Here is a 24,220-nt window from a genome sequence, read left to right on the forward strand (position 1 = left end):
ATTGTTCCCTCTGTGTTATTCCTATAGATCAGCTTTAGCTCCTCCTCCAGAGGTGCTGTAACTTCTCCTTCTTTTGCCGTCTATGGTCACTGTTACCCTACAGATGTGTGGCCTGCACATCTCTCATATTTGGTTTCCAGATACCAGCACTGTTCCCATATAAGTGCATCATATATGTGCACATGGCTTACCTGACTACCAAATCCTTTTATTGCTGCCACCTGTTTTCTATCCTATTATTTTGTTACTTCCTCCTGTGCTGTGTCGTGTCTGAAATTCGGTTGTAAGCATTTTTAGACAGGAAGCTTATGTTTTTAATCCCTCGTATAGACATATAGGACACATTGTGGGGGCTGCAAAATAATACATAACAATAGTATAACCATCATTAACTCTTGATAGAGATACTGGCATTGTGATAATCTAGTGTGCCCTATAGATACAGGCTTTGTTCCTCTATATGTGCCAGCTTCACTACCCTATAAACAGGAGTACGATAATTTTTATAGTGGGGGTGCCTATGACAGAAACCATGGTGTTTGTTACTACTTCAAGCCAGGGGTGCAGCAGCACCCCTAGTTCCAGCACCACTGCCTACAGATGCCACTATGGGTCCTATTTTCATCCCAGGTATGCTGCTGTGGTACTGTCATCTCCCCTATAGATTCTATACTTGCTCCCCTATCTAGCTTCCTGGCTACCACTGAAACCTGTCACCATGCAAGGCACTGAACGTAGCCCTATGCACTCTCTTACCACTTCAGAAGTTATTTCTCCTCCCTTGGTATCCTGCTGTTCATTGATTTATCTCCTTAACTGACAACACTTGGTAAAGCAACCCCCAGCCTTTCATGGATTGATACCTGCTCCTGGATCTTTTACTTCATACAGCTACCGAAGTGAGCTCTAGCCCACGAAAGCTTATGCCCAGATAAATGTGTTAGTCTCTAAGGTGCCACAAGGACTCCTCCTTTGGTTTTTTTCCGTACGAGTTACTGTTATTGCTCTCATCTCCGCTTCCTCGTCTAACGCCCGTTGTTCAGAAACCCACAGACGGCCCGGCCGCCCGCCCGCGAGTCTAATTTCCCACACAAGATATCTGCATCTAGAAATCTCTCTGTCTAGGTCCCCCTGCTCAGCCCCGCCCCGCTCCCAGGCCCTTTCTTACTGCGCCCGGCCGCACCGCTTCCCGCCCGGCAGCCCCCGGACTCGCTTACCGCCGCACTTCCCGCGTTAAGGTGACGTGGCCGGCAGGGCCGGGCTAGTCGGAGCGACAGCGGCGCAAGATGGCGGCCACCACGGGCTCGGGTAAGCGGGGAGCGGGCGGCCGGGCCGGGGGGGAGGGACTCGCCGCCGCAGGAGGGGAGGGGGGTGCAGCTTGTACCGGAGGTCGCGGCGCTCCCCGGCTTCGGCCCAGCGGGCTCCGTGAGCGCGGGTTCGCCGGCGGGGCGTGTCTGGGGCTGGAGGGGCGGCGGCTGGGGGCGCTAGGCCGGGGCCCCAGCGCTGGCGGGCGAGGTTCCGGGGGGAGGGGTTTAAGGCGGAGAAGGCGCTTGTGCGGGTGGAGGGGTATCGGGGTGTGCCGGGCTGTGTGTCCCGGGGGGGAAAGGGCGTTCTGGGGGTGCCGGGCCGGAGGAGGGGCTGCCTTGTATTCCAGGCTGTGTGTCCCTGGGGGGGAAGGGCATTCTGGGGGTGCCGGGCTGGAGGAGGGGCTGCCTTGTGTGGCAGGCTGTGTGTCCCTGGGGGGGGAAGGGTGTTCTGGGGGTGCCGGGCTGGAGGAGGGGCTGCCTTGTGTGCTGGTCTGTGTGTCCCTGGGGGGGAAGGGCATTCTGGGGGTGCCGGGCTGGAGGAGGGGCTGCCTTGTGTGGCAGGCTGTGTGTCCCTGGGGGGGGGAAGGGTGTTCTGGGGGTGCCGGGCTGGAGGAGGGGCTGCCTTGTGTGCTGGTCTGTGTGTCCCTGGGGGGGAAGGGCATTCTGGGGGTGCCGGGCTGGAGGGGGGGCTGCCTTGTGTGCTGGTCTATGTGTCCCTGGGGAGGAAGGGCGTTCTGGGGGTGTCGGGCTGGAGGAGGGGCTGCCTTGTGTGGCAGGCTGTGTGTTCCTGGGGGGGGAAGGGCGTTCTGGGGGTGCCGGGCTGGAGGAGGGGCTGCCTTGTGTGCCGGGCTGTGTGTCCTGGGGTGGAAGGGCGTTCTGAGGGTGCCGGGCAGGCGGAGGGGTTGCCTTGCGTGCCTGGCTGTTGGTCCCTGGGGGGTGGGAAGGGTGTTCTGGGGGTGCTGGGCTGGAGGAGGGGCTGCCTTGTGTGCCAGGCTGTGTGTCCCTGGCTCGGAAGGGCATTCTGGGGGTGCTGGGCTGGAGGAGGGGCTGCCTTGTGTGCTAGGCTGTGGTTCCTGGGGAGGAAGGGCATTATGGGGGTGCCGGGCTGGAGGAGGGGCTGCCTTGTGTGCCAGGCTGTGTGTCCCTGGCTCGGAAGGGCGTTTTGGGGGTGCCGGGCTGGAGGAGGGGCTGCCTTGTGTGCCAGGCTGTGGTTCCTGGGGAGGAAGGGCATTCTGGGGGTGCCGGGCTGGAGGAGGGGCTGCCTTGTGTGCCAGGCTGTGGTTCCTGGGGAGGAAGGGCGTTCTGGGGGTGCCGGGCTGGAGGAGGGGCTGCCTTGTGTGCCGGGCTGTTGGTCCCTGGGGGGTGGGAAGGGTGTTCTGGGGGTGCCGGGCTGGAGGAGGGGCTGCCTTGTATTCCAGGCTGTGTGTCCCTGGCTCGGAAGGGCATTCTGGGGGTGCCGGGCTGGAGGAGGGGCTGCCTTGTGTGCTAGGCTGTGTGTCCCTGGGGAGGAAGGGCATTCTGGGGGTGCCGGGCTGGAGGAGGGGCTGCCTTGTGTGGCAGGCTGTGGTTCCTGGGGTGGAAGGGCGTTCTGGGGGTGCCGGGCTGGAGGAGGGGCTGCCTTGTGTGCCGGGCTGTGTGTCCCTGAAGGGGGGAAGGGCGTTCTGGGGGTGCCGGGCTGGAGGAGGGCTGCCTTGTGTGCCAGGCTGTGTGTCCTGGGGGGAGTGGAAGGGCGTTCTGGGGGTGCCGGGCTGGAGGAGGGGCTGCCTTGTGTGCCAGGATGGGGTGTTGTTGAGAGGAGAGGCATTCTGGGTTTAGTAGGCTAGAGGAGGGGTGCCTTGTGTACCAGGGTGGGTGTCTTTGGAGGAGTAGAGTTCTGGGTGTACCAGGCTGTGCAATGTCAAGATGGTATGCCCTTCATAAAACCAGGTTGGAGGAGAATGGAGATGCCTTGTTCCAAGTTATGAGGATGTTCTTGGCTGCTTCTCCTTTATCCTCACCATGATTCCTTTCTCAAGCATTCAGTCCCACTCTTTTATCACTTCTGAGTATGATATTGTTCCCTGATTAACAGGGTTATTAGAGTAAATCTGAAGTTACTAAGGGAGGGTATACATTGGGAATTTGTATTGGCATAGCTACATTGGTCAACATGTAAAAAAAAATCCATATCCCCAAGAGACCTAGCTATGCTGACCAAACCCCCTGTGTAGACAGTGCTAGGTTGGCTGGAGAAATCTTCTGTCAGCCTAGCTACCATCTTTTGAGGAGGTGGATTACCTACACTCATAGGAGAACCTCTCCTGTTGGCATAGGTAGTTTCTACACTGGAGACTTGTCTACACTTAAGATGCTACAATGGCACAGCTGCGCCACGATAGTGCTTCAGCATAGACCAGGGGTCGACAGCCTTTCAGAAGTAGTGTGCCGAGTCTTCATTTATTCACTCTAATTTAAGGTTTCGCTTGGCGGTAATACATTTTAATGTTTTTTAGAAGGTCTCTCTCTACAAGTCTATATATAATATAACAAACTATTGTTGTATTGTAAAATAAACAAAGGTTTCAAAATGTTTAAGAAGCTTCATTTAAAATTAAATTAAAATGTTAATCTTACGCCACCGGCCCGCTCAGCCCGCTGCTGGTCTGGGGTTCTGTTCACCTAGGCCGGCAGTGGTCTGAGTGGGGCCTGCGGCTGGGACCCCGGCTGGGAAGGGTCTGGCAGCAAGAACCCCAGACCGGCAGTGGGCTGTGCGGGGCTGGCGGCAGGGACCCCAGACTGTCTGTGGGCTGAGCGGCTCAGCCCACTGCTGCTCAGGGTTTCTATCCTCCGGCTCCTGGCTGCCGGACTCGCTCAGCCCGCTGCCAGTCTGGGGTCCCAGCCCTGCCCACATACAGTGGATACCTGCCTTCTCCCTGGTTCTGGCCCATTCTCTTCCTCTCTCTCCACTGAGCTGAGGTGGGAGTGCACTGAGCACAGGTCGGGGGTGAAGGGTCTGACTAAGAGCTGGAATGAAGGAGGGGGCTCAGGGTTGGGGCAGGAGGTTTGGGTGTGGGGGCACTTACCTGGGCAGATCCCATTTGGTGTGAGGGGTGCAGATGGGAATGTGACTCCCGTTTTGTGCTCAGGGTGGGGGTGGGGATGTGCGGGGTTCATGGGATGTGGGGGGGCTGGGGACGTGGAGAGTGCAAGAGTCAGGGCAGAGGGCTGGGGGCATGTGAGGGGGTGCAGGTGTCAGGGTAGGGGGGCTGGGTATGTGTGGGGGTGCCAGACTCAGGGCTGGGTTAATGGGGAGGGGGGTGAAGGAGTCAACAGAGGGCTGGGTGGTACAGGGCTCAGGACAGGGGCCGGTGGGGGTGCAGGGCTCAGGGCAGAGGACTGGGTGTGTGTGTGTGGCGGGCGTCAGGGCTCAGGGCAGAGGGCTGGGTGACTGCCCCCCCTAGGACCTCCCACCGCTCCTTATCCCGACTACTCCCTCCTGGGACCCCACCCCCATCTAAGCTTCCCTGCCCCTTGTCCCCTGACTGCCCCCCTAGGATCCTGCCCCCTACCTGTCCCCTGACTGCCCCAACCCTTATCCACACCCCCACACCCAGACAGACCCCCTGGACTCCCATGCCTATCTAACTGCTCCTCACCCCCTGACAGGACCCCCAGAACTCTGGACCCATAAACGCCCCACTGCTCCCTGCCTGTCTCAACCCCTCTGCACACCCCTGCCTCCTGACAGCCCCCCGAACTCCTGACTCATCCAACCCCCCAGCTCCTTGTCCCTTGACCACCCCCTCCAGAGGACCCCCCCCCACCCTAACTGCTCCTCCAGGACTTTCTTGCTCCCTGTCCCCTGACTGCCCTGACCTCTATCCACCCCTCAAAGAGACTCCAGGACTCCCATGCCCCATCCACCACCCCGCTCCCTAATTGCCCCCTCCAGAGACCCCCGCCCCTAACCACCCCCCTGGGATCCCACTCCCCCATCCAACCCACCCTACTCCCTGTCCCTTGACTGCCCCACCCCCCCCGGCCCCCTTACCATGAAGCTCCCCGCTCATCTGGAGCCCTGCCTTCCTTCCCACGCGCAGCCCAGCCCAGCCCAGCCCAGCCCAGCCCCTCAGAGTAATGCGCGCGGTGGCAGGGCTCTGGATGAGCAGGGAGCATCTTTACCTCTCCATGGAGCCAAACGCTGCCCCATGGGAGCGCGCAGCCCCAGCCCCCAGAGCGCTGCGCATGCGGCGGCAGGGCTCTGGGGGAAGGCAGGGGAGGGGTCAGCGGCTTGCTGCGCTCAGCTGGTGCTCCGGCCTGGGACCGCGGACCCCACGGGGCAGGATTTTTAATGGCATGCAGAGTCCCAGCAGGCAGCCGCGTGCCATTAAAAATTGGCTCGCGTGCCATAGGTTGCCGACCCCTGGTGTAGACACTACCTACACTGATGGGAGGGATTCTCCCACCGGTGGAGTTAATTCACCTTTCCAAGAGACAGTAGCTATATCAACAGAAGAATTCTTCCATCAGCTTAGCACTGTCTATATGAGGACTTAAGTCGATTTAACTATGCCACTCAGCAGTGTGGAGTTTTCCCACCTCTGACTGACATAGCTAAACCGAGCTAATGTTTTTGTGTAGATTAGGCCTGAAGCTCTACAGCAGTGCAGCCACAGTGGTTTAAGTATAAATATACTTTGAGACATGACAAATTACAGCATGGGAGGGGGTGGGAGAAATAGAGGAAGGGAGATAGAATCTGTTTTCAAAAGTTGTATTGGCTGAATTGAACTGAACCCTGTGTAACTGTGTGCAGTAAGAACAGCCATGAGCGAGACCAGATCTACACTAGGAAGTTAGGTCGGTATAACTACGTTGCATAGGGGTTTAAAAAATCCATACACTTGAGTGATGCAGCTAAACTGACATAACCCTCAGTGTAGACAGCTTCTCCCCTCAACATAGCTACAACTTCTCATGGAGGAGTACCACCTATGTGGCATAGGTAGCATGTTCACTGAAGTGCTATATTGGTGCTGCAGCATTTTAAGGTAACTCAGCCCTTCGATTCACAGAAGCTATATAAATTGACTTGAGGGAGAATGTTAAGTCAGCTGAAATCTCTGTTGGGAAACTCAAGAAGACATCTCTTTAGCAGTTCATAAAGGAAAAGCTGTCTATATTGTCATTGGTTATGCCTACCAGAATAGTGCATCTCTCCTAAGGTTGAGCCTTTGTCTGTTCTCACTTATCAGGTACTTATTTTCTCAGTTCTGGGGTAAAAGTTTAAAATGAGGCTTCAGACTCTGGCAACTGGATAAAATAACAATGTGAGTTGGGCCCTGCTTTTTCTTTGTTGATGAAGCAATGACTTGCAGGTGCTACATACTTGAACACTTTTTTTTTTCTGTCTAATGCTGTGTCATGAGACCTGAAAACCCCCAGATCATTTTGGTCACTTATTGGGCTAAAACTAGTATTGTCTAGATGAAATTAGATGTCTTTGTATTCACTTTTGTAGCACATAGCTCTTCACAGGGAGGGCTTGACATAATGTCCTTTACAGGCCTAATATATTTCAAAGACTGAGGATTTTGTGGCTTTTAATTTTGTTGTTAATCTAATTCGAAAGGCTAAACGAACTCTACCAGCGTTATCTCGTAGTGTAAATAAACTTATTTACATCCGTAAGTAAACGCCTTACGTTAAAACTATAAGAATATTCAAAGTCTAGTTACAGATTCTACGGGCATTGTCTGCTTAGTTTCTTCAAGTTGGATAAGAAAGTCAGTTTCACTTTCAGGTTCTTGCCCCAGTGTTCGATTTCAAATGTTGCATGAGAATAGTTGTTTTAAAATCTCTGTTGAAATGTAAAATTACATATCCATCCATTAATCATAGGACATTCCCCTTTGAAGTAGCAAATGAACAAATCTTAGGCTATCCCAAGAGAAAGATCTTATTTCCAAAGACAGTTTAAAGTTTATAAGAACAATGGTTGTAGAGAATCAAGATTTAAAGGGGGAGAAACCCTGATGTTATAGCAGCGCAGTAGCTGCTGCCATAAAGCTTGTATTTTATGGATCTGTATATAAAAGTTCTCATAATCCTGATATCATCTGTGTTCTGCCACAAATGTGCTGTATATTTCAGGAGACCATGTTGGAACACTCAGTATAAAACATGAAACTGTGATATGACCTCATCAGGCTCTCTCATGTCACTTCATTCTGGCAGCTATATTTTCCCAATAATCCTTTGCAGCTGCTGACTTTTCAGTTTGTTTATCTGGAAGAATAAGGCAAGTGGCTTTCTTTTGAAGCCAGTGCAGATCCATAAATTCACTGTCTGGGTGGACGTGAGGGGGATGTGCATGAAGAGATGCAGTAGGAGCTATGCAACCAACATTTCGTGGAGACAAAGTCTAAAACTTTAATTGGTACCTGGTTCCACATGACATGGCACTGCATTGCATGCCAGACCTGAACAATCTTAACTAACCAGTAAAATGTGTTTTGATAATGAGTGTGTTGCTTCTTCTGGATCACGTTCTATGTATCTTTTTGGCCCGAGAGCCATATCTGTGTATGAAAATTGTATGGCGGGTCATAAATGCTCACAAAATTGGGGTTGGGATGTGGGATGGGGTGAGGGCTCTGGCTGTGGGGTGCAGGCTCTGGGGTGGGGTCAGAAATGAGGAGTTCAGGGTGCGGGAGAGGGGCTGGGGCGGGGCAGTGTAGGCCCTGGCTGGGGGTGCAGGCTCTGGGGTGGGGCTGGAGGGTTTAGGGTGCAGGAGGGTGTTCTGGGCGGGGACCAAGGAGTTTGGAGGGCAGGGATGGGGCATGGGGCTGTGGCTCGAGGTGCAGGCTCTGAGCAGTGTTTACCTCAAGCAGCTTCCGGAAGCAGCAGCAGCATGTCCCCCCTCCGGCTCCTACGCGGAGGCACAGCCAGGCAGCGCTGCTGTGCGCTGTGCCATCCACAGGTGCTGCCCTTGCAGCTCTCAGTTGTGATTCCTGGCCAATGGGAGCTGCAGGGGTGGCTCTTGAGGTGGGGACGGCGTGCGGAGTGGAGTCCCCTGGTTGCCCCTATGCATAGGAGCTGGAGCAGGACATAACTGCTGCTTCTGGGAGTCATATGGAGTGGCCTCCGACTGTGCTCCCTAGCTGGAGTGCCGGAGCAGGGCAAGCCCCAGACTCTGCTCCCCGTCGGGAGCTTGAGGACCAGATTAAAATGGCAGGTGGGCCGGATGGGACCGGGGGCTGTAGTTTGCTCACCCTTGTTCTAAAAGCTCTGCTTTATTGGCGCTTGTAGTATTGAAAGTGGAGCGCTTGTACTTTAGGTAATATATGGCTAGAGGGGAAAAAAATGGTGCAGGAACTCTGCATGTTACTAAAGAGCATGCGCTAATGGTTATGTTCAAGTTTAAATTGCTGCTGATAGGATGTTGTGTACCTTAACTACTTTTGGCAAAAACTCTTAAAATTGGTATGTAACTTTGTTAACATGGTATGGGAATTCTGAGACTTTGCCCTAACCTCTAATTGTGGAACCTTGGAATAGAGGCCAACAACTTAATTTAAATACAACTTTGGGCTTTGTTCAGTTGGTAAATGAAGCAACTGTTGCTGGTAATAGATCCTGCCATGTGGCCAACAATGCAGTTTTTAGACTCATTCTCGGTAATGTTACAGTGACACTGTGATACTGTTGGTAATGTACACAGTTGATACCGGAAGCTTCATTAGTATAGTCTTAAGGGTACAACAAGGACCTGGGAAATTAGTCTCTTGGGGTTTTCTGTTTTTTGTTTTTTTTTTCCTTTTGATTTATCATGGGGCTTTTTGACAAGCAACCTATATCTTATTATCAAAATCTACTTTACTAGTACTTGTTTCACAAAATCCTTGTGAGATATGCATGTTTATTTGTAAAGCACTTGGACATCTTTGAATGATATCTGTAGCATATAGTGTTTCAGTAAAAGAACTTAAGAGACCAGCCACTTCCTCTTTAACAAAAATACCCAATTTCTCATCTAAAGACAGCACTGTTCCAGAGTATTGGATGGTAGCAATTGTACCTATATTTAAAAAAAGGCTCCAGGAGTGATTGAGAGAATTACAGACCAGTGAGCCTTATATCTACATCTAAGAAATAGGTTGAAACAATAATTAAAAATTGAATAATAATGTTTCTGAAATATCTTGATATGATATGGTCTAACCAGTACGGTTTCTGCAAAGGAAGACACACTTTTATATCTCAGATTTTTTTTAATGTGTGAATAAAGAATAACTAGTTGAACTTCTTATTTTTAGACTTTCAAAAGGCCTCTGACGAGGTGCCTCATAAGAGACTACAGAAAAATCTAAGGAGTCATGAGGAGAAAAGCAAAGTGTTATAATGGATCAAAAACTAGCTATTAGACAGAAAACACTGGGATTAAATGGTCAACTTTCATCATAGCAAAAATTTAACAGCAGGGTACCTCAAGGTTCCATTTTTAGGTCCAGTGTCATGTAGTAAACTTATTAATGAGATGAGAACGGTAACAGTCTGCGGATAATAGAGAGTTACTTAATCTAGTCAAGACCAGAGAGGACTGTACAGCACTTCAGAGGGAGCTAACCAGACTAGGTTATTGGGCACCAAGATTGTATATGAAGTTCAGCATTGCTAAATACAAAATAATACATACTGGAGGGGAAAAAATAAATTACTCATACATCTTACAAAGTTCTGGTTTTCCTGAGTTAATGCAGTTCGGGATTCAAGGCTTCGTTGCAGATAAGTTAAGGCATTTAATATCTCTGCCTAATGCACAGCTATAGTTAAAATTAAAGTGTTAGGATCCATAAAGAATAGGATGGAGAATAATATCGAAAATACTATGCTATCGTATACATCAATAGTGTGGCCTCATCTGGAGTACTGTGTGATAGTATTCCTATCTCAAAAAAGGATTTTGCAGAGTTAGTGAAAGATGACAAGTGATACGGGATGTGGAAAAATTCATATGAAGAGATTGAAAAGAAAGGAGATGAATAAGAGTAGACACAATAAATGTACATAAAAAAGCGGGTGTGGAGAAGGTAGATTGATAGCTTCTGTTCTTCTTCTTGTCTCATAACACAAGAACTAAGGTCCATTCAATTAAATCCAAAGATGGCAGATTTAAAACTGGGAAGAGAGCAGGTTTTTTGTGCAATGCATAACTGGCCTGTGGAATTCATTGTCACTAGATATTGCTTGTACCAAGAAGTTAGTAAAATTCAAAAAAGGATTAGACATGTATCTGGATAACGAGAATATCCAGAATTATGATAGTTAATGCTAAGTGGCTTTGAGCTTCGTGGTTTAAGCCAATCTCTAACTACTAGAAAGCAGGATGAGATCTAGCATGGACAGCAAATTATCCCTCATCTGCCTACAGTAAGTTTTTTTTATAACTTCTTCAGAAGCATTTGGTGTTCGTTACTGAACTAAATGGACCTTGGGCTGATCCAGTATGGCAGTTCCTGTGTGCTTATAAGAAACCTGATATTAAACTGACACAGGATTTTAGCTAAAGATAAAGTTTTGTATCATATTTGCTCTAATCTGCTGGTGTGAATTTCCTGCTGTTTTAAATTAATCTTAATATCCAGATAACACTTGCATTTTATTTTATAATTGAGTACAAAAGGATCAGCTATTTAGAAGCTTTTTTTTAATCAAAGGCATTAATTTCAGAAATTCTAGCAGTACTTAAGGAATTTTTTTTTTTTTTTTGGAAGGTGGAAGTTTGAGAGAGAATGTAGAACTCAACATCACCAATATTCTTGTTACATATAAAAGCAAATATTTTTGTCTCATAAGAGTTGGTGTAAATATTTTCCCCCAAATATTAGTTTTGAATGACTTCCTTAGTAAAATAAATTGTAGCTGATGTAGCTATTATGGCTTGTTTCACAGCTGAAAAACTAAACAATGTTGATATGGCAACTGTCTAATTTGTACTACAAAGTTTTCTTTAGTTTGAGACCTCTTTAATGGAAATGCAAGTCTCTATAAGCAATTTTAGGGCTACAGGTTATTACAATATAACTTATCTTGCTCAGGGGTGTCAGTAAGCCATCCCCCAGAATGACGTAAGCTACAGCAACCCAAGTGCTGGTGTAAATAGCACTATGGGTATGTCTACACTACCTACCGGATTGGCAGGTAGTGATCCATCTATCGCTGATCGATGTATCATATCTAGATGAGACGCGATACATCGATCCCCGAACGTGCTCCCCGTCGACTCAGGAACTCCACCAGAGCGAGAGGCGGAAGCGGAGTTGACAGGGGAGCGGCGGCCATTGATCCTGCACCACGAGGGCACGAAATAAGTCAATCAAAGTCGATCTAAGATGCGTCAACTTCAGCTACGCTATACTCATAGCTGAAGTTGTGTATCTTAGATCGATTTCCCCCCCACCTCCCACCCGGCGTAGACCAGGCCTTCGTCAGCCAGCTAGTGACTCTCAGGGAGGTGCTTTTATTATGCGTCCAGGAGAGCTGTCTTCTGTCAGCAGAGAGCGTCTTCACCAGACACACTACAGCGGCGCAGCTACACTGCTTTAGCACTTCTAGTGTGGACTAGCCCTTAGTCTAATTTGCAAGGAATGCACTTAAGTATAAAATTATGCAACTAGCACTTAATGTTATTCAGAAGTATTTCATAGAGTTTGGGGGCTGGTTAAATATCTCAGAACAAGTCAGTTTCTGTTGTCTTGTTTGAGTACAATGACATGTAAGGGCAACATATGAACTTTACATTTCTTGGCTTCTTACAGTTTGTGTCATAACCAAAAGCCTTTAATCAAACACTAAATATCGCATCACTTCAAAAGAATTCTGAGGACAAAATTTTGCATCTAAAAGAGTACTTAATTGTGTGATTGTTGGAAAATCTAGCGTTTAAAATAGTTCCAAAGAAGAATACTTGGAGCAGATATAATTAAGGCTGTAATATCAAACGTAACATGGAAAGTATTTTAAAACATTTTTTTGCTAGCTGTTTTGTGTATTTAGGTACAAAAGATAAGTTTTGGTTGAAAGATGTGATTTCACTTAAGCTAGTTAGTTCTGGAGTAATTACTGATGTCAAAGTTAAAATTGGTATGAGAGATCAGAATCTGATAGGTTTCCTCTTTAAATTAGTTATGTAAAATTATCCTTGACAGAACAAGGACTTGTTTTTGTTAGAGTTCCTAATTACTGAAATGTATTAGCCATAAATTCTTGTGCTTAATCCCTTACAGTTGAGATAAATCCGTATGTGCCAAACGATAAATGCTTGTGTCTTAACTCCTCTGTGGAAAGAAAAGCTACAGATGTAATCTTTCATTGTCATGCCAATGTAAAACTAACTCTTTACTCTGAAGGTTTGATTCTGTGCATATTGAAATCAGTGGTAAAACTCCTTTTAACTTTCATGGTGCAGCATCTGTCCGTCAAAGTATTTTGACCATTTCATTGTATCAGAACCTACTAGCGTTGCTAAAGTACTTTGGTGCTTCCAAAATGGACCCAGTTTTTGAAAAGTCTTTACCTCTGTAAAACATACTGTGTGCTTCAATTTGGTTGTACAAGTCTGAATCTGGTATTATTTAAATTATATAACTGAAATTTCTTAAGATGGAAAAGCTCAGAAAAGCAGAGTAATAGACTTTACTTTTTTTGCTTCATCAAATATACATTTCTTTGTGTGACTTATTTGAACTACTTTAAGTGGTTTTTAATTAAACTAAAAACACTTAAGCCACGTCTACACTACCCGCTAGATCGGCGGGTAGTAATCGAACTATCGGGGATCGATTTATTGCATCCCATCTAGATGCGATAAATTGATCCCCGAATTGACGGCTGTACTCCACCTCGGCAGGAGGAGTAAGGGGAGTCGACAGGGGAGCCGCGGCAGTCAACCTGCCGCTGTGCGGATGGCCAGATAAGTCGAACTAAGATACTTCAAAGTTGCATATCTTAGATCGATTCCCTCCCCCCAGTGTAGACCAGCTCTTTAAATATCAAGGCTTTCTGTGCTCTAACTTGTAATACTGTACCTCAGACTGACAAGATGCAAGAGGTCTAAGAATTAACATATGCTCTGTTAATTTTTTTGTACTTAAGTGGTTGATAGGAGTTGAACTTTGGAATGTTTTGAGACCCTTTGTCAAACTAGGACTTTCATATATCTGCCTGGGAGCATATTTTTCTTTCTTAATACAAAAATTATCTTAGATTCTGTCTGACAGGATTTTTTGCTTTATCAATCTTCTGCATCCTTAATTTATCCTGTTGTGCCTGGGTCTGGCAAGTCATTGTTGGAAGGCAGTTTAAAATCTGAGATGACTTAATAGATAATTACTTACCAAGAATTAATTTTAGTCTGCTGCTGCTTGGTGGAATTCTGAGGAGCAAAGCTCATGAAGAGGGTGCTGTGTCACTTAGCACTTGGAATGCTATCTTCATAACCATAAGGCTAGCAACTCTTCGTTAGGAACTTGAGATCTATAGAAATAAGGCTTCTCCACTTATGGCAGGCAAGTGGATTTTTTTTTCTCCAATCCCCACTGTAAAACTAAATGTTCTTCATGGGGTTTGTCAGAGCTAGTAAACAGAAGTCTGAGATTGAGGCCAGATGTGTACAAATTTAGTCAAGACTTAAAATTTATATCTAGTTTATAAACCACTGAAACTGGAGATTTAACATTCAGTGCTGCTATAGTTAAGTCTCTAGCAGGTTCACTGTAGTAATCTTTATCCTTTTGCTCTGAAGTTTATAATATAATATATATTTCTCTTTGGACTATTTCCATGAGGTCTGCAGGCAGTAAACTAAGATAGACTCATAGACTCTAGGACTGGAAGGGACCTCGAGAGGTCATCGAGTCCAGTCCCCTGCCCTCATGGCAGGACCAAATACTGTCTAGATCATCCCTAATAGACATTTATCTAACCTACTCTTAAATATCTCCAGAGATGGAGATTCCACAACTTCCCTAGGCAATCTATTCCAGTGTTTAACTACCCTGACAGTTAGGAACTTTTTCCTAATGTCCAACCTAAATCTCCCTTGCTGCAGTTTAAGCCCATTGCTTCTTGTTCTATCATTGGAGGCTAAGGTGAACAAGTTTTCTCCCTCCTCCTGATGATACCCTTTTAGATACCTGAAAACTGCTATCATGTCCCCTCTCAGTCTTCTCTTTTCCAAACTAAACAAACCCAATTCCTTCAGCCTTCCTTCATAGGTCATGTTCTCAAGACCTTTAATCATTCTTGTTGCTCTTCTCTGGACCCTCTCCAATTTCTCCACATCTTTCTTGAAATGCGGTGCCCAGAACTGGACACAATACTCCAGTTGAGGCCTAACCAGCGCAGAGTAAAGCAGAAGAATGACTTATCGTGTCTTGTTTACAACACACCTGTTAATGCATCCCAGAATCATGTTTGCTTTTTTTGCAACAGTATCACACTGTTGACTCATATTAAGCTTGTGGTCCACTATGACCCCTAGATCTCTTTCTGCCATACTCCTTCCTAGACAGTCTCTTCCCATTCTGTATGTGTGAAACTGATTGTTCCTTCCTAGGTGGAGCACTTTGCATTTATCTTTATTGAACTTCATCCTGTTTACCTCAGACCATTTCTCCAATTTGTCCAGATGCAGATTTTTCTCCTACCTTTTGTGTCATAATTTAAATGAAATTTGAAACTGCTGCTCAGAGTATTCTGGTTCATAAAGAATTGGCTAAATTAAAATTTATAATCTGATGCCTGTTTTGGTGATGTAGTTATTAGAACTTGGACTAAACTACTTATTTCTTCTGTATTCTGTTTTTGTATTGAAGGGCTTTTAAAGCAAACAGGTTTGTTTTGTTGTTGTGTTGTCAGTCTCCATAACTACACTTAATAAAAAAAATTATGCAGGTATTTGCCATATGTGGAAAATGTAGATGACTCACTCTTGAGTCAGCTGGTGTAGGAATACTCTTCTGTCATAGAACTTGCCCCGGGTTTAGCTTGCAAAAGTAACTTGGCAAATATTTAATGTGCACAGAACAGATAAGAACATAGTTATCCAATCATACATCCTAAAATAAGTTTTCTTGCCTTCCTACTCTTTCCTCATCCCCTCATTAAATTCACAAATTCATCTTCATCAGTTTGTATGGTTTTTTTGAACTTCATTCAAGTTCCAGGTTAGGACCAAACTTCCACAGATGCTGTATGCTTTAGTATGCAGACAGAAGATGCCCTTGTACAGGCTGTGCTAGGGTAAGACACTGATTTTCCCCCTCCCCTGCCCCAAACAGGGGTTTTCCAGTTTTTTTTTATATAGTGTGAAATCAACATTTTGATGTTGCCTCATGGACTCACCACTTTGCAGTTGTGACACTAGCAACAAAACAAATTCTGTAGCAGTAATACTCAGTTTGTTTTTAGCCTTTTTTTTTCCTTTCTTCATGTGATACAGCAGTTAGGAAGCCCTATGACTAGCCAGCTCTCTCTGGACCACCAGCGATCCACAGACTAGTTTAATTGCTACTCTACAATCTTTTATTTCTAGGACCCTTGCTATTCATTGCTCTGACTCATTCTGAATCAGAATATTTGGAAGAGCCCTAAAACAATGTTGCCGTCTGTTTCCATAAGAACTTATATTAATATTATATACACTCTCCCCCACACCAAAGTAAGGTTTCAAAGTCCAGCACATTCAGGTTAGGAAATGATGGAGTTAATGTTGCCGTTTGAACTTTAGTTTGACTTTCCTGTGTATTTACATTATTATAGTCCTTAATCAAATGATCACATACTGCTTTCTTCCCACAGGATTCCTGCCTTATTCAGTGCACAGAATTGATGGTGCTCACTGACTGGGTAGCTATTCAATATTTCCTTTTATCCTTGTCAATATGTGGCTCCATTCCTTACCACAAACCATCCAAACCTTGCACTGAATACAGAACTAACTTCATCTTGGGCTCTTCTGTGGTATCTACATATCTTAATGAATTATTTTCATAGCTCCCAATGAGATGAGGTGGTGGTATTAGCCTAGCTTTACAAATGGAGAGTTGAGGCGGAATGATATTAAGGCCAAATTTGTCAAGTGTCATAATTTTAGATGCCCAATATGAGACAACTGATCTGTGTGTGTGTGTGTGTCCAGGTTACGTGGCATTCTTATGTCAGTTCAAGGGTTTCGATTTTTTTGTTTTTTAATGTATATTGTAGAGCTTTGAGGATTAGGACTTTGATTCCACAACAAAACCAGAATTGCCATTTAGTCCCTTTTAGGTTTCTAAGACACTTGAGGGAGACTTTAAAGACACTAAAGTTGTCCTTCTCTAAACTCTCTCATATGCAATGTGACAACCCTTCCAGGTTCTCAAGCAGTCAAAGGAGATATTTTCAAGGCTCTTGCTTTGCCTCTTCCCTCATGTCATGTACTAGAGATGTTTCTTGAGCACTAGATGAGCTTATTCATCACTGAGAACATTTTAGTCCCATAAACAGAATTTCTGTCTTCTATGCTAACCAACAGATGAGGCAAGAGAAGGGGACTAGGCATTCTCTTCAGTCATCTTGCATGTTATGCAACTATTCAACAGTTAACCTTTTGGTATTTCTGTAAACAAAAATTTCTTGAGAAGGTCAAGTGGAAAATAACTCCATTAGCGTTCTCTGTCCTATCAATGCATCTTTGTTTCTCTTAGGACTGTTCTTAAGCATGTACTGTGAGCAAAAAAAAGAACATGACAGAGAATAGGATTTATTCAGGATTCTTAATGGCTGTGGCTTGGTCTTGAAGGGAAAGTCACTTAGCCTCTCTGTGTCTTAGTTCCCTACCTGTGAAATGGTACTGATAATGGTTCCCTACCTCACAGAGGTGTTGTGGCATAAGTTTGTTAAAGATGATGAGGTACTCAGATATTACAATTTTGGGGGCCCACATAAGTACTTCAGCTAGATCTTGCACTGTTGAAGTCCACTAAAATTAATTTCAAATTAACTTGTTTGTTACAAAACAGATTGATTTGCTACTTTTAAAAATACTCTGGAAAGAGTCATAGATGTCCAGGCTCGTACAAAATGTTGTAGCTTCTACCTTTTATTTTCTAAATCAAATGGACATAAAGTAGGAAGACAGACTGTAAGGAAGCAGGAAGTAAATAATGCTGCTTACATCTCTGAATACACAGAGGTCCTCTTCCTCCTCTGGCTGTATGCACTAATGCAGAGCCTAGCTGCCTTGGCTCACTAGCATGATTTTTGTATTTACCTAAAAAAAAAAAAAAGACGACTCCTTGTTTCCACTTATTTTTATATTTAATGTCTGATCTTGTATCTTCCTCACACCATGAAAATACTGCCACTCAGAAATATTGCTGTTTCTCAAGGTTTTGGTCTAAATGTTTTGACATAGGATTATCAAAAGTAGCAGTCCAATTATCCAGTCTTATATCACTGCCAAATACTCTCAGTTCAAAGTTTTTCTGATTCTTTTTAGGAGTAAAAGTTCCTCGTAATTTTCGACTGTTGGAAGAACTTGAAGAAGGTCAGAAAGGAGTAGGAGATGGTACAGTTAGCTGGGGTCTTGAAGATGATGAAGATATGACACTTACAAGATGGACAGGAATGATTATTGGGCCTCCAAGAGTAAGCATCAACTTTCAGATTTAAATTCCAGCGTCACTCAAAATTCTGCTTTCCTCTCCCCTTTTTTCCCTTGCAGACATTCTCATGCATGTATCTGAGTGGGTACATGTATGCAACCAGATTCACTTGGCATATAAATTGGGGTTGATATGCCAGTATATCTTTCTGCTTATGACTTTAAACAATGCTGATACCTTTTAATTGATTAGCTCTGTTACACAAGTGACATTCACGTTTACAGATTAATTTACACAGTAATCTTCTAGTCCCCTGTAGCCCTGAATTACAGCAAAGTCTCAAAGCCTTTAAGAGTTAAATATGGAGCTAATACTGGTAATATCTCACTAGCCAGTCCTTCTATATTAACATATTTTGCCTTAGTTCAGTTCTATTTTGGTCATCGCTTTAGGGCGTTTCTTGAGGATTTGGGAGTGGGGGGGTAGTATTTCTATTGTAGCAAAACTTTAAAGTTTCAGCTAACTCAGAAAACTCTTATTAGAATTTGAGATTCTAGCCATAAACTAAACTGTGCTTTTGACTTTATCACTTGTCTCCCAATCAGTGTATTTAATATGCCTCAGAGTGGCTTTTTATAATGCTACCATGCTCTTTACAGTAATGCTGCAGCTGGAGAGTATCTGTCCTCCTGTTTAGAGAGGTTAGTAAAAAGGACGTCTTGATGATAGTGGTACAGCTATGTTATCACTATGTGTGAGACAAATAATTAGGCTTAGTGTTTCCATATCATTTGATATTTTCAAAGTACCTTATGTACTAACCTCATGGTCTTGCAGTCTGAAACCTACAGTGGTGACAAGCTTAGTATCTCATAGCTAGTCCAAAACATGGCTGCTATGATGGTTCTTCAGAGCTATGATCCATGTGACTACACTCTGGCTGTAGTGGACAAATTGGACTAATTTATTTGGGCAGGAATGTTGTTGATGTCTCTACAGTGGGGTGAGCCACTTTAGGCCTCTAGGCCCTACCATCTATGGAATGTCCCCATAGGTGACTCCTTATCAGTCAGTGATTGGTTTCTGCTGTGTCTCATGAGGCTGTATCTCTACTTTTTAACGATGTAGAAGGATAATGTAACTATATGTTCTCATCCATATGTCATATCCTTTTTTTAATCCTATTAAACTCTTGGCCTCTACTTTGCAGTAGTAAATTCCACATGTCATTTATGCATTATGTGTATCTTAAAACAAAAACACACACACACACACACCCCTTTCTCATCACTATTGCGGCCTTCCAGTTTCACTGACTATCTATCCCCTTGCTCTTTTGCTATGGAATGATAAATGTGAGTGCGTGTTACCGTCACTATACTAAGTACGCGCAGTCTTTTCAACCTATCATTATATGGAAGCCTTCAGATGCTCTCATTGCCTATATCTGCACCTATCTTTGTAGCCATTTCTGAGATAGGGTGACTTTGACCGAACATAATACAGCAGCTGAAGGTTTACCGTTCAATTAGAGACAAATCAACTTAATGTAGACTTTGTTTTGACACTTCAGGTGTTCTGAGAGAAGGTCTTCCATGAAGATTTGAGGTGCCAACCTCAATGTTGGCTGTAAATATTTTTATTGACTATAGGCACTTACATGATCCTGTCTTTTAGTACTTGTCATTCAACGGTCTTGTATTAAACAAATATTTAAAAAGAGACTGAAATCTGCACACACCTGTGCTTTTACCACAGAAGTATTGTCATGGGAGCAAAGTACAGTGAAGTGATTCTGATGTCAGAATTGTGTAGGATAATCCAATCTGTCTAGAGGTGACAACTTTTTGTCTCGGTTCACAACTGTCTTCTGTTTTTCACCTTTCCTGTCTGACACCTTTTAAAAAGATCTCTCCTACCAAAGCCACTAGAAAATCCTGCTCTGCATAACTGACCACTGGATGTCACTGTTGCATAGAAAGACCACTGCAAATGCATTTGTGTGTATACCTGTCTATGAATACAGTGACTCTTACTTGAGTTTCAAACTGGCAGGTTCTAGTTTACTAGTAATAGATATGTATATGCGTCTGTCTCTTTACTCTAAATCTTGTAATAGATCATATCCCAGTGCTTGCTGGCCTCTTTCTCAATCTGTCTTTAGTCAAATTGCGCCATAATTGTGAAGAGATTACACTTAAGCGTGTGTTTACATTGAGGAGAGCTCTCTCAATGTAAAATCCTAGCAGAGACAAGGCAGAAGTATTTTTTACCTCAATGTACCTACACAAGAATGACCATACTGGGTCAAACCAATGGTCCATCTAGCCCAGTATCCTGTCTTCCATCAGTGGCCAATACCAGATTATTCAAAGGGAATGAACAGAACAGGACAATCATGAAGTGATCTGTACCCTGTTATCTTGTCCCAGCATCTGGCAGTCAGACTTAGGGACACCCTGAGCATGGGGTTGCATCCATTACCATCTTGGCTAGTGGCTATTGATGGACCTGTCCTCCGTGAACTTACCTAATTTTTTTGAATCCATTTGTAGTTTTGGCCTTCACAACATCCCCAGACTGTGCATTGTGTGAAGTAGTTCTTCCATTTGTTTGTACACCAAAGTTATTCCCCAGGTTGAGGGTATACAGTTGATTTTAGTTAGCAGTGTTAAAGTAAAACCTGCCTGTGGCTTATCTCCAGTAGGATTTTACATAGAGAGCTCTCTGTGTAAAAACACACAGCATTATGTTTCTGAGTGCCCGTATGCTTGCATGATGACAGAACTTGTAGTTTTTGAGCCATTCTCGTCTTTTGGCATTCAGAGCCATGTTGACTCAACAAGAATCTGTGCTCAGATTTCCCAGTCTGGAGACTTTCTGATCTATCCAGGCCTCCCCCCTTTGTGGCTTTCTGTCATGCTCCCTTCATTGTTACCTTTTACAGCTGGAATCCCTCCCTGACCCAGTCTACCATGTGAACACTTAAAACTCTTGTAGTTTCTGGTTAGCTTCACGCTCCCCTCCTCCCCCCATTAGTTGTCCTAATTCCTCTCCCCACTGTCTTAAATCATCTTTAAAAATTGCAAAAGAACAAGATATATTCTTCAGTTCCTGTACATTTATGTCCTCCTTTCCACATATTTAGTTAGATTTTAAGCGCCTCATGGTAGAGACTGTCTTATGTCCGTAAGGCACCAGCACAGTGTAATTGCTGTGAAAAATAATAATCCTTTGATTCCTGGTCTGAGGATGGGGAGTGACCCATGAATGTATTGTGATTTGGAGCATTCTCCTTATCTCCCCACAACTCTCACTTCGGCGAGTTATGAATACGGTGCAAAAATCGAGGTCTAGCTATAGTTTTTACAGAAAATTGGGTTTAAATAGCTGGCTAATATAAAGCATTGGTTTCATTTCTGAGGTAGTCTAACCCATTGAACCTACAATTCAAAACTGCATATGCCTTTGAATTGCCTAGTATGAAACTGAAGTCTATGGAGAGATACTGGATTACTTTACTCTAAATTAATCTCCAAGCAGGGATGTCGATTATATTCCATAATCTGATAAATAGATGATAGTTTAATTATTGGTGTGCAGCATGACACGCTTTGTCTATGTTGGGCACTAACTGAATTTTTCTGGCAATTTTCAGAGTGTAGCTTAGCAAATGTGAAAACATCTGCCATGTGTGTCGCACTTAAACTTTGTGTCTCTGATGACTATTTTAATTGAGTGATTCTAATACTGCCTGACACAGATGTTCTTCTCTTCCAGACAATTTATGAAAACAGAATATACAGCCTTAAAATAGAATGTGGGCCTAAATATCCAGAAGCACCTCCATTTGTAAGATTTGTAACAAAAATTAATATGAATGGAGTAAATAGTTCTAATGGAGTGGTAAGTTTTGTTTTTTTTCTGTTTATGTTAACGTAGTTAAAACATTGAACGTTAATTTGAACATACATCTTTACTCAGGTGTTTCTTAACAAATACTTTGCTTTCTTTTTGAGTAGTGGAAGAGGGGAGGTGTAAGGTAATTGTCATCAAATATGTTTCAGTAATTTAAAGATATTGCTAACTCCTCTCTTTTGCCTTAGCAGCACTCAGGTTGTTACACAGTATGAGCATTTATTAAGCTTGAAAGGAAACTAAACGTGTTAACTTTTTCAAACTTGCTGGCAGTAACTTGATTAAAAACCACCGTGTCTGATAAGCAGCTATATTTTTTGGACTCCGAGGACTGACAGGAGTGGTGTTTTTTGTCTATTTTTAGGTGGATCCCAGAGCCATATCAGTCCTAGCAAAATGGCAGAATTCTTATAGTATCAAAGTTGTTCTGCAAGAGCTTCGGCGTCTAATGATGTCTAAAGAAAATATGAAACTTCCTCAGCCACCTGAAGGACAATGTTACAGCAATTAATTTAAAAAACAAAAACAAATCATGCCCCTTTATTCAATTTAAGCTGTCTTCATTTTCCACAGTAGTAAATTTTCTAGATGCATCTTGTAGACCTCAAAGTACTGGAAAGGAAGTTCCCATTCAAAGGAAGTTTATCTTGAGATACTGTAAATGATACTAATTTTTCATTTGAAATATAAGTTGTGCTATAACAAATAATCCTGTCATGTGTAACCACTATCCACATAGTTGAACTTCTGGTATCAAGAAAAGTCTATTTAAATTTATTACTGTCAAGACCAGTGTGGCACATTTTATTCAACTGTGAAAACATATATCACACAATCACCTTGCTGTGTGTTTGGCCTGGGTTATTGGGGTTTTTTTTTTCCCTTTCTCTGTCTTTTGCAATAGAGTTGAAGCTCAGGGCTATTTATTAGAATAGACACAAAGGTTTTAGCTTCCAGGACTATGCTGGGCTTTGTGGACTACTAATGGGGATGTATGCTAACCTCAGTCATCCCTCCCTTTGTGCTATCTCTAGTAAAGGCTGAATGTGACTGTGGTTGGTTTTATTGTTTATGTCCTAGTAATGTAGGGCAGGCTTTTCTTCTTCCCTTTGGCCAAAGCACAGATTGTATTTCTCTTCCTGCCCCCCCCCCACACCTCCCCCAATAACATGGGCCTTGGGTGAGGGATTCAGGGTTTTCTCAATCTTTCCTCTCTCCCATCTTCCTAGAGGGGGTGCTGCTTTATTTTTGCCCCTTTTGTGACTTTTCTCCTTACCCCTGGCCAGTGGCCAGCAGGGGAAAGTGTTTGGGCAATCACCTGACCTGTCCCCTCATGCTTGTCATTTTGTTTTTGCAATGAATTTAGTCTTCACCAGCCTGGGAAACAAGAGTATCTATTCTGCTCGCAAACTTGGATCTCCCTTGCCCCCATGGCACTGCTGCCACACCGCCAAGCTGGCCATGGCTGATGTTATTAGGTAGGCTTTTGACATGGTGAAAAGAGTGGTAATTTACCAGGATTGCTTGGATTTGCTAGCTGCCAAACTTTAATGGGAAAACTCTGCATGTAGAAATTCTAAACACACACTCCAATACAACCAGTCAAATTTCAGTGCTTCAAAATTGACCTGAGGCTGTTAACTAATAAACAGTGCACTTACTTTTGGCCCTTTTTAAAGACCTGACAATTAGAGACAAATCAGCTTAGTGTAGACTTTGTTTTGACACTTCAGGTGTTGTGAGAGAAACTCTTCCATGAAGATTTGGGGATAAATGGTGTGCACAGCAGATTAGAGAGACACCTTACTGGCAATGCTTCCTGGCAAATCACTGCCTTTTCTGACTTACTGTTTTGGACCACAAACTGCTGATATGTGGATGCAAGCTTAAATACAAACAACCTAGTGTGTCCTAAGTTTTATGACAAATTCAGTGTTTGTGTAAAAAACCACAGTTTAAAGCAGTGGCTATCAAATCAATGAACAATTGATGTTTCCATTAACTCTTTTTGAGGAAAATATTAGTTGTAAGGATTTAACATCCTCTGTAATTAAAGTTTAACATAACAGTATTCCATAAGCAGCCTTTTTATTGTATCAGACCATTGCCTGATTTTAATATAATAAAAAGTGTGCATTAATATGACAAGGCTTTAATTGTATTTATGTTTAGAATTTTGATCACGTAGGGAAATCTTGAAATGTTTTGGAGTATCTTGTTACAGATCATAATATGGTGATCTGATTTAATAGTAAAATGTGAAAATTTTTGCGTATAATTTAATGTTGTGTGGTGAAAGAAACAACTGTCCTGATTTGGTTGTGCTGCTGCCTCCTTGAGAGTACTGTGTAAAGGAGGATTTTACAT

The 24,220-nt window shown here is 44.0% G+C and overlaps 1 protein-coding gene across 2 annotated transcripts; it reads left to right on the forward strand.

The window, feature by feature from the left end:
• The first annotated feature begins 1,201 nt into the window (after positions 1 to 1,201).
• On the forward strand, positions 1,202 to 23,998 carry LOC115634865 (ubiquitin-conjugating enzyme E2 variant 1). Of its 2 annotated transcripts, XM_030532808.1 has the most exons (5): positions 1,269 to 1,308; positions 16,149 to 16,196; positions 17,830 to 17,978; positions 21,716 to 21,841; positions 22,218 to 23,998. In XM_030532808.1, the coding sequence occupies exons 3-5, from the start codon at positions 17,934 to 17,936 to the stop codon at positions 22,362 to 22,364; spliced, it is 318 nt and encodes a 105-aa protein (XP_030388668.1). In that variant the 5' UTR covers positions 1,269 to 1,308; positions 16,149 to 16,196; positions 17,830 to 17,933; the 3' UTR covers positions 22,365 to 23,998. The 2 variants fall into 2 exon arrangements, with proteins under 2 accessions (XP_030388667.1, XP_030388668.1); XM_030532807.1 differs by lacking the exon at positions 16,149 to 16,196 and having other exon boundaries at positions 1,202 to 1,308.
• The last annotated feature ends 222 nt before the right edge of the window (positions 23,999 to 24,220 follow it).

Source organism: Gopherus evgoodei, chromosome 14 (genome assembly GCF_007399415.2).
Source record: "Gopherus evgoodei ecotype Sinaloan lineage chromosome 14, rGopEvg1_v1.p, whole genome shotgun sequence".
NCBI classification, from domain to species: Eukaryota; Metazoa; Chordata; order Testudines; family Testudinidae; genus Gopherus; species Gopherus evgoodei.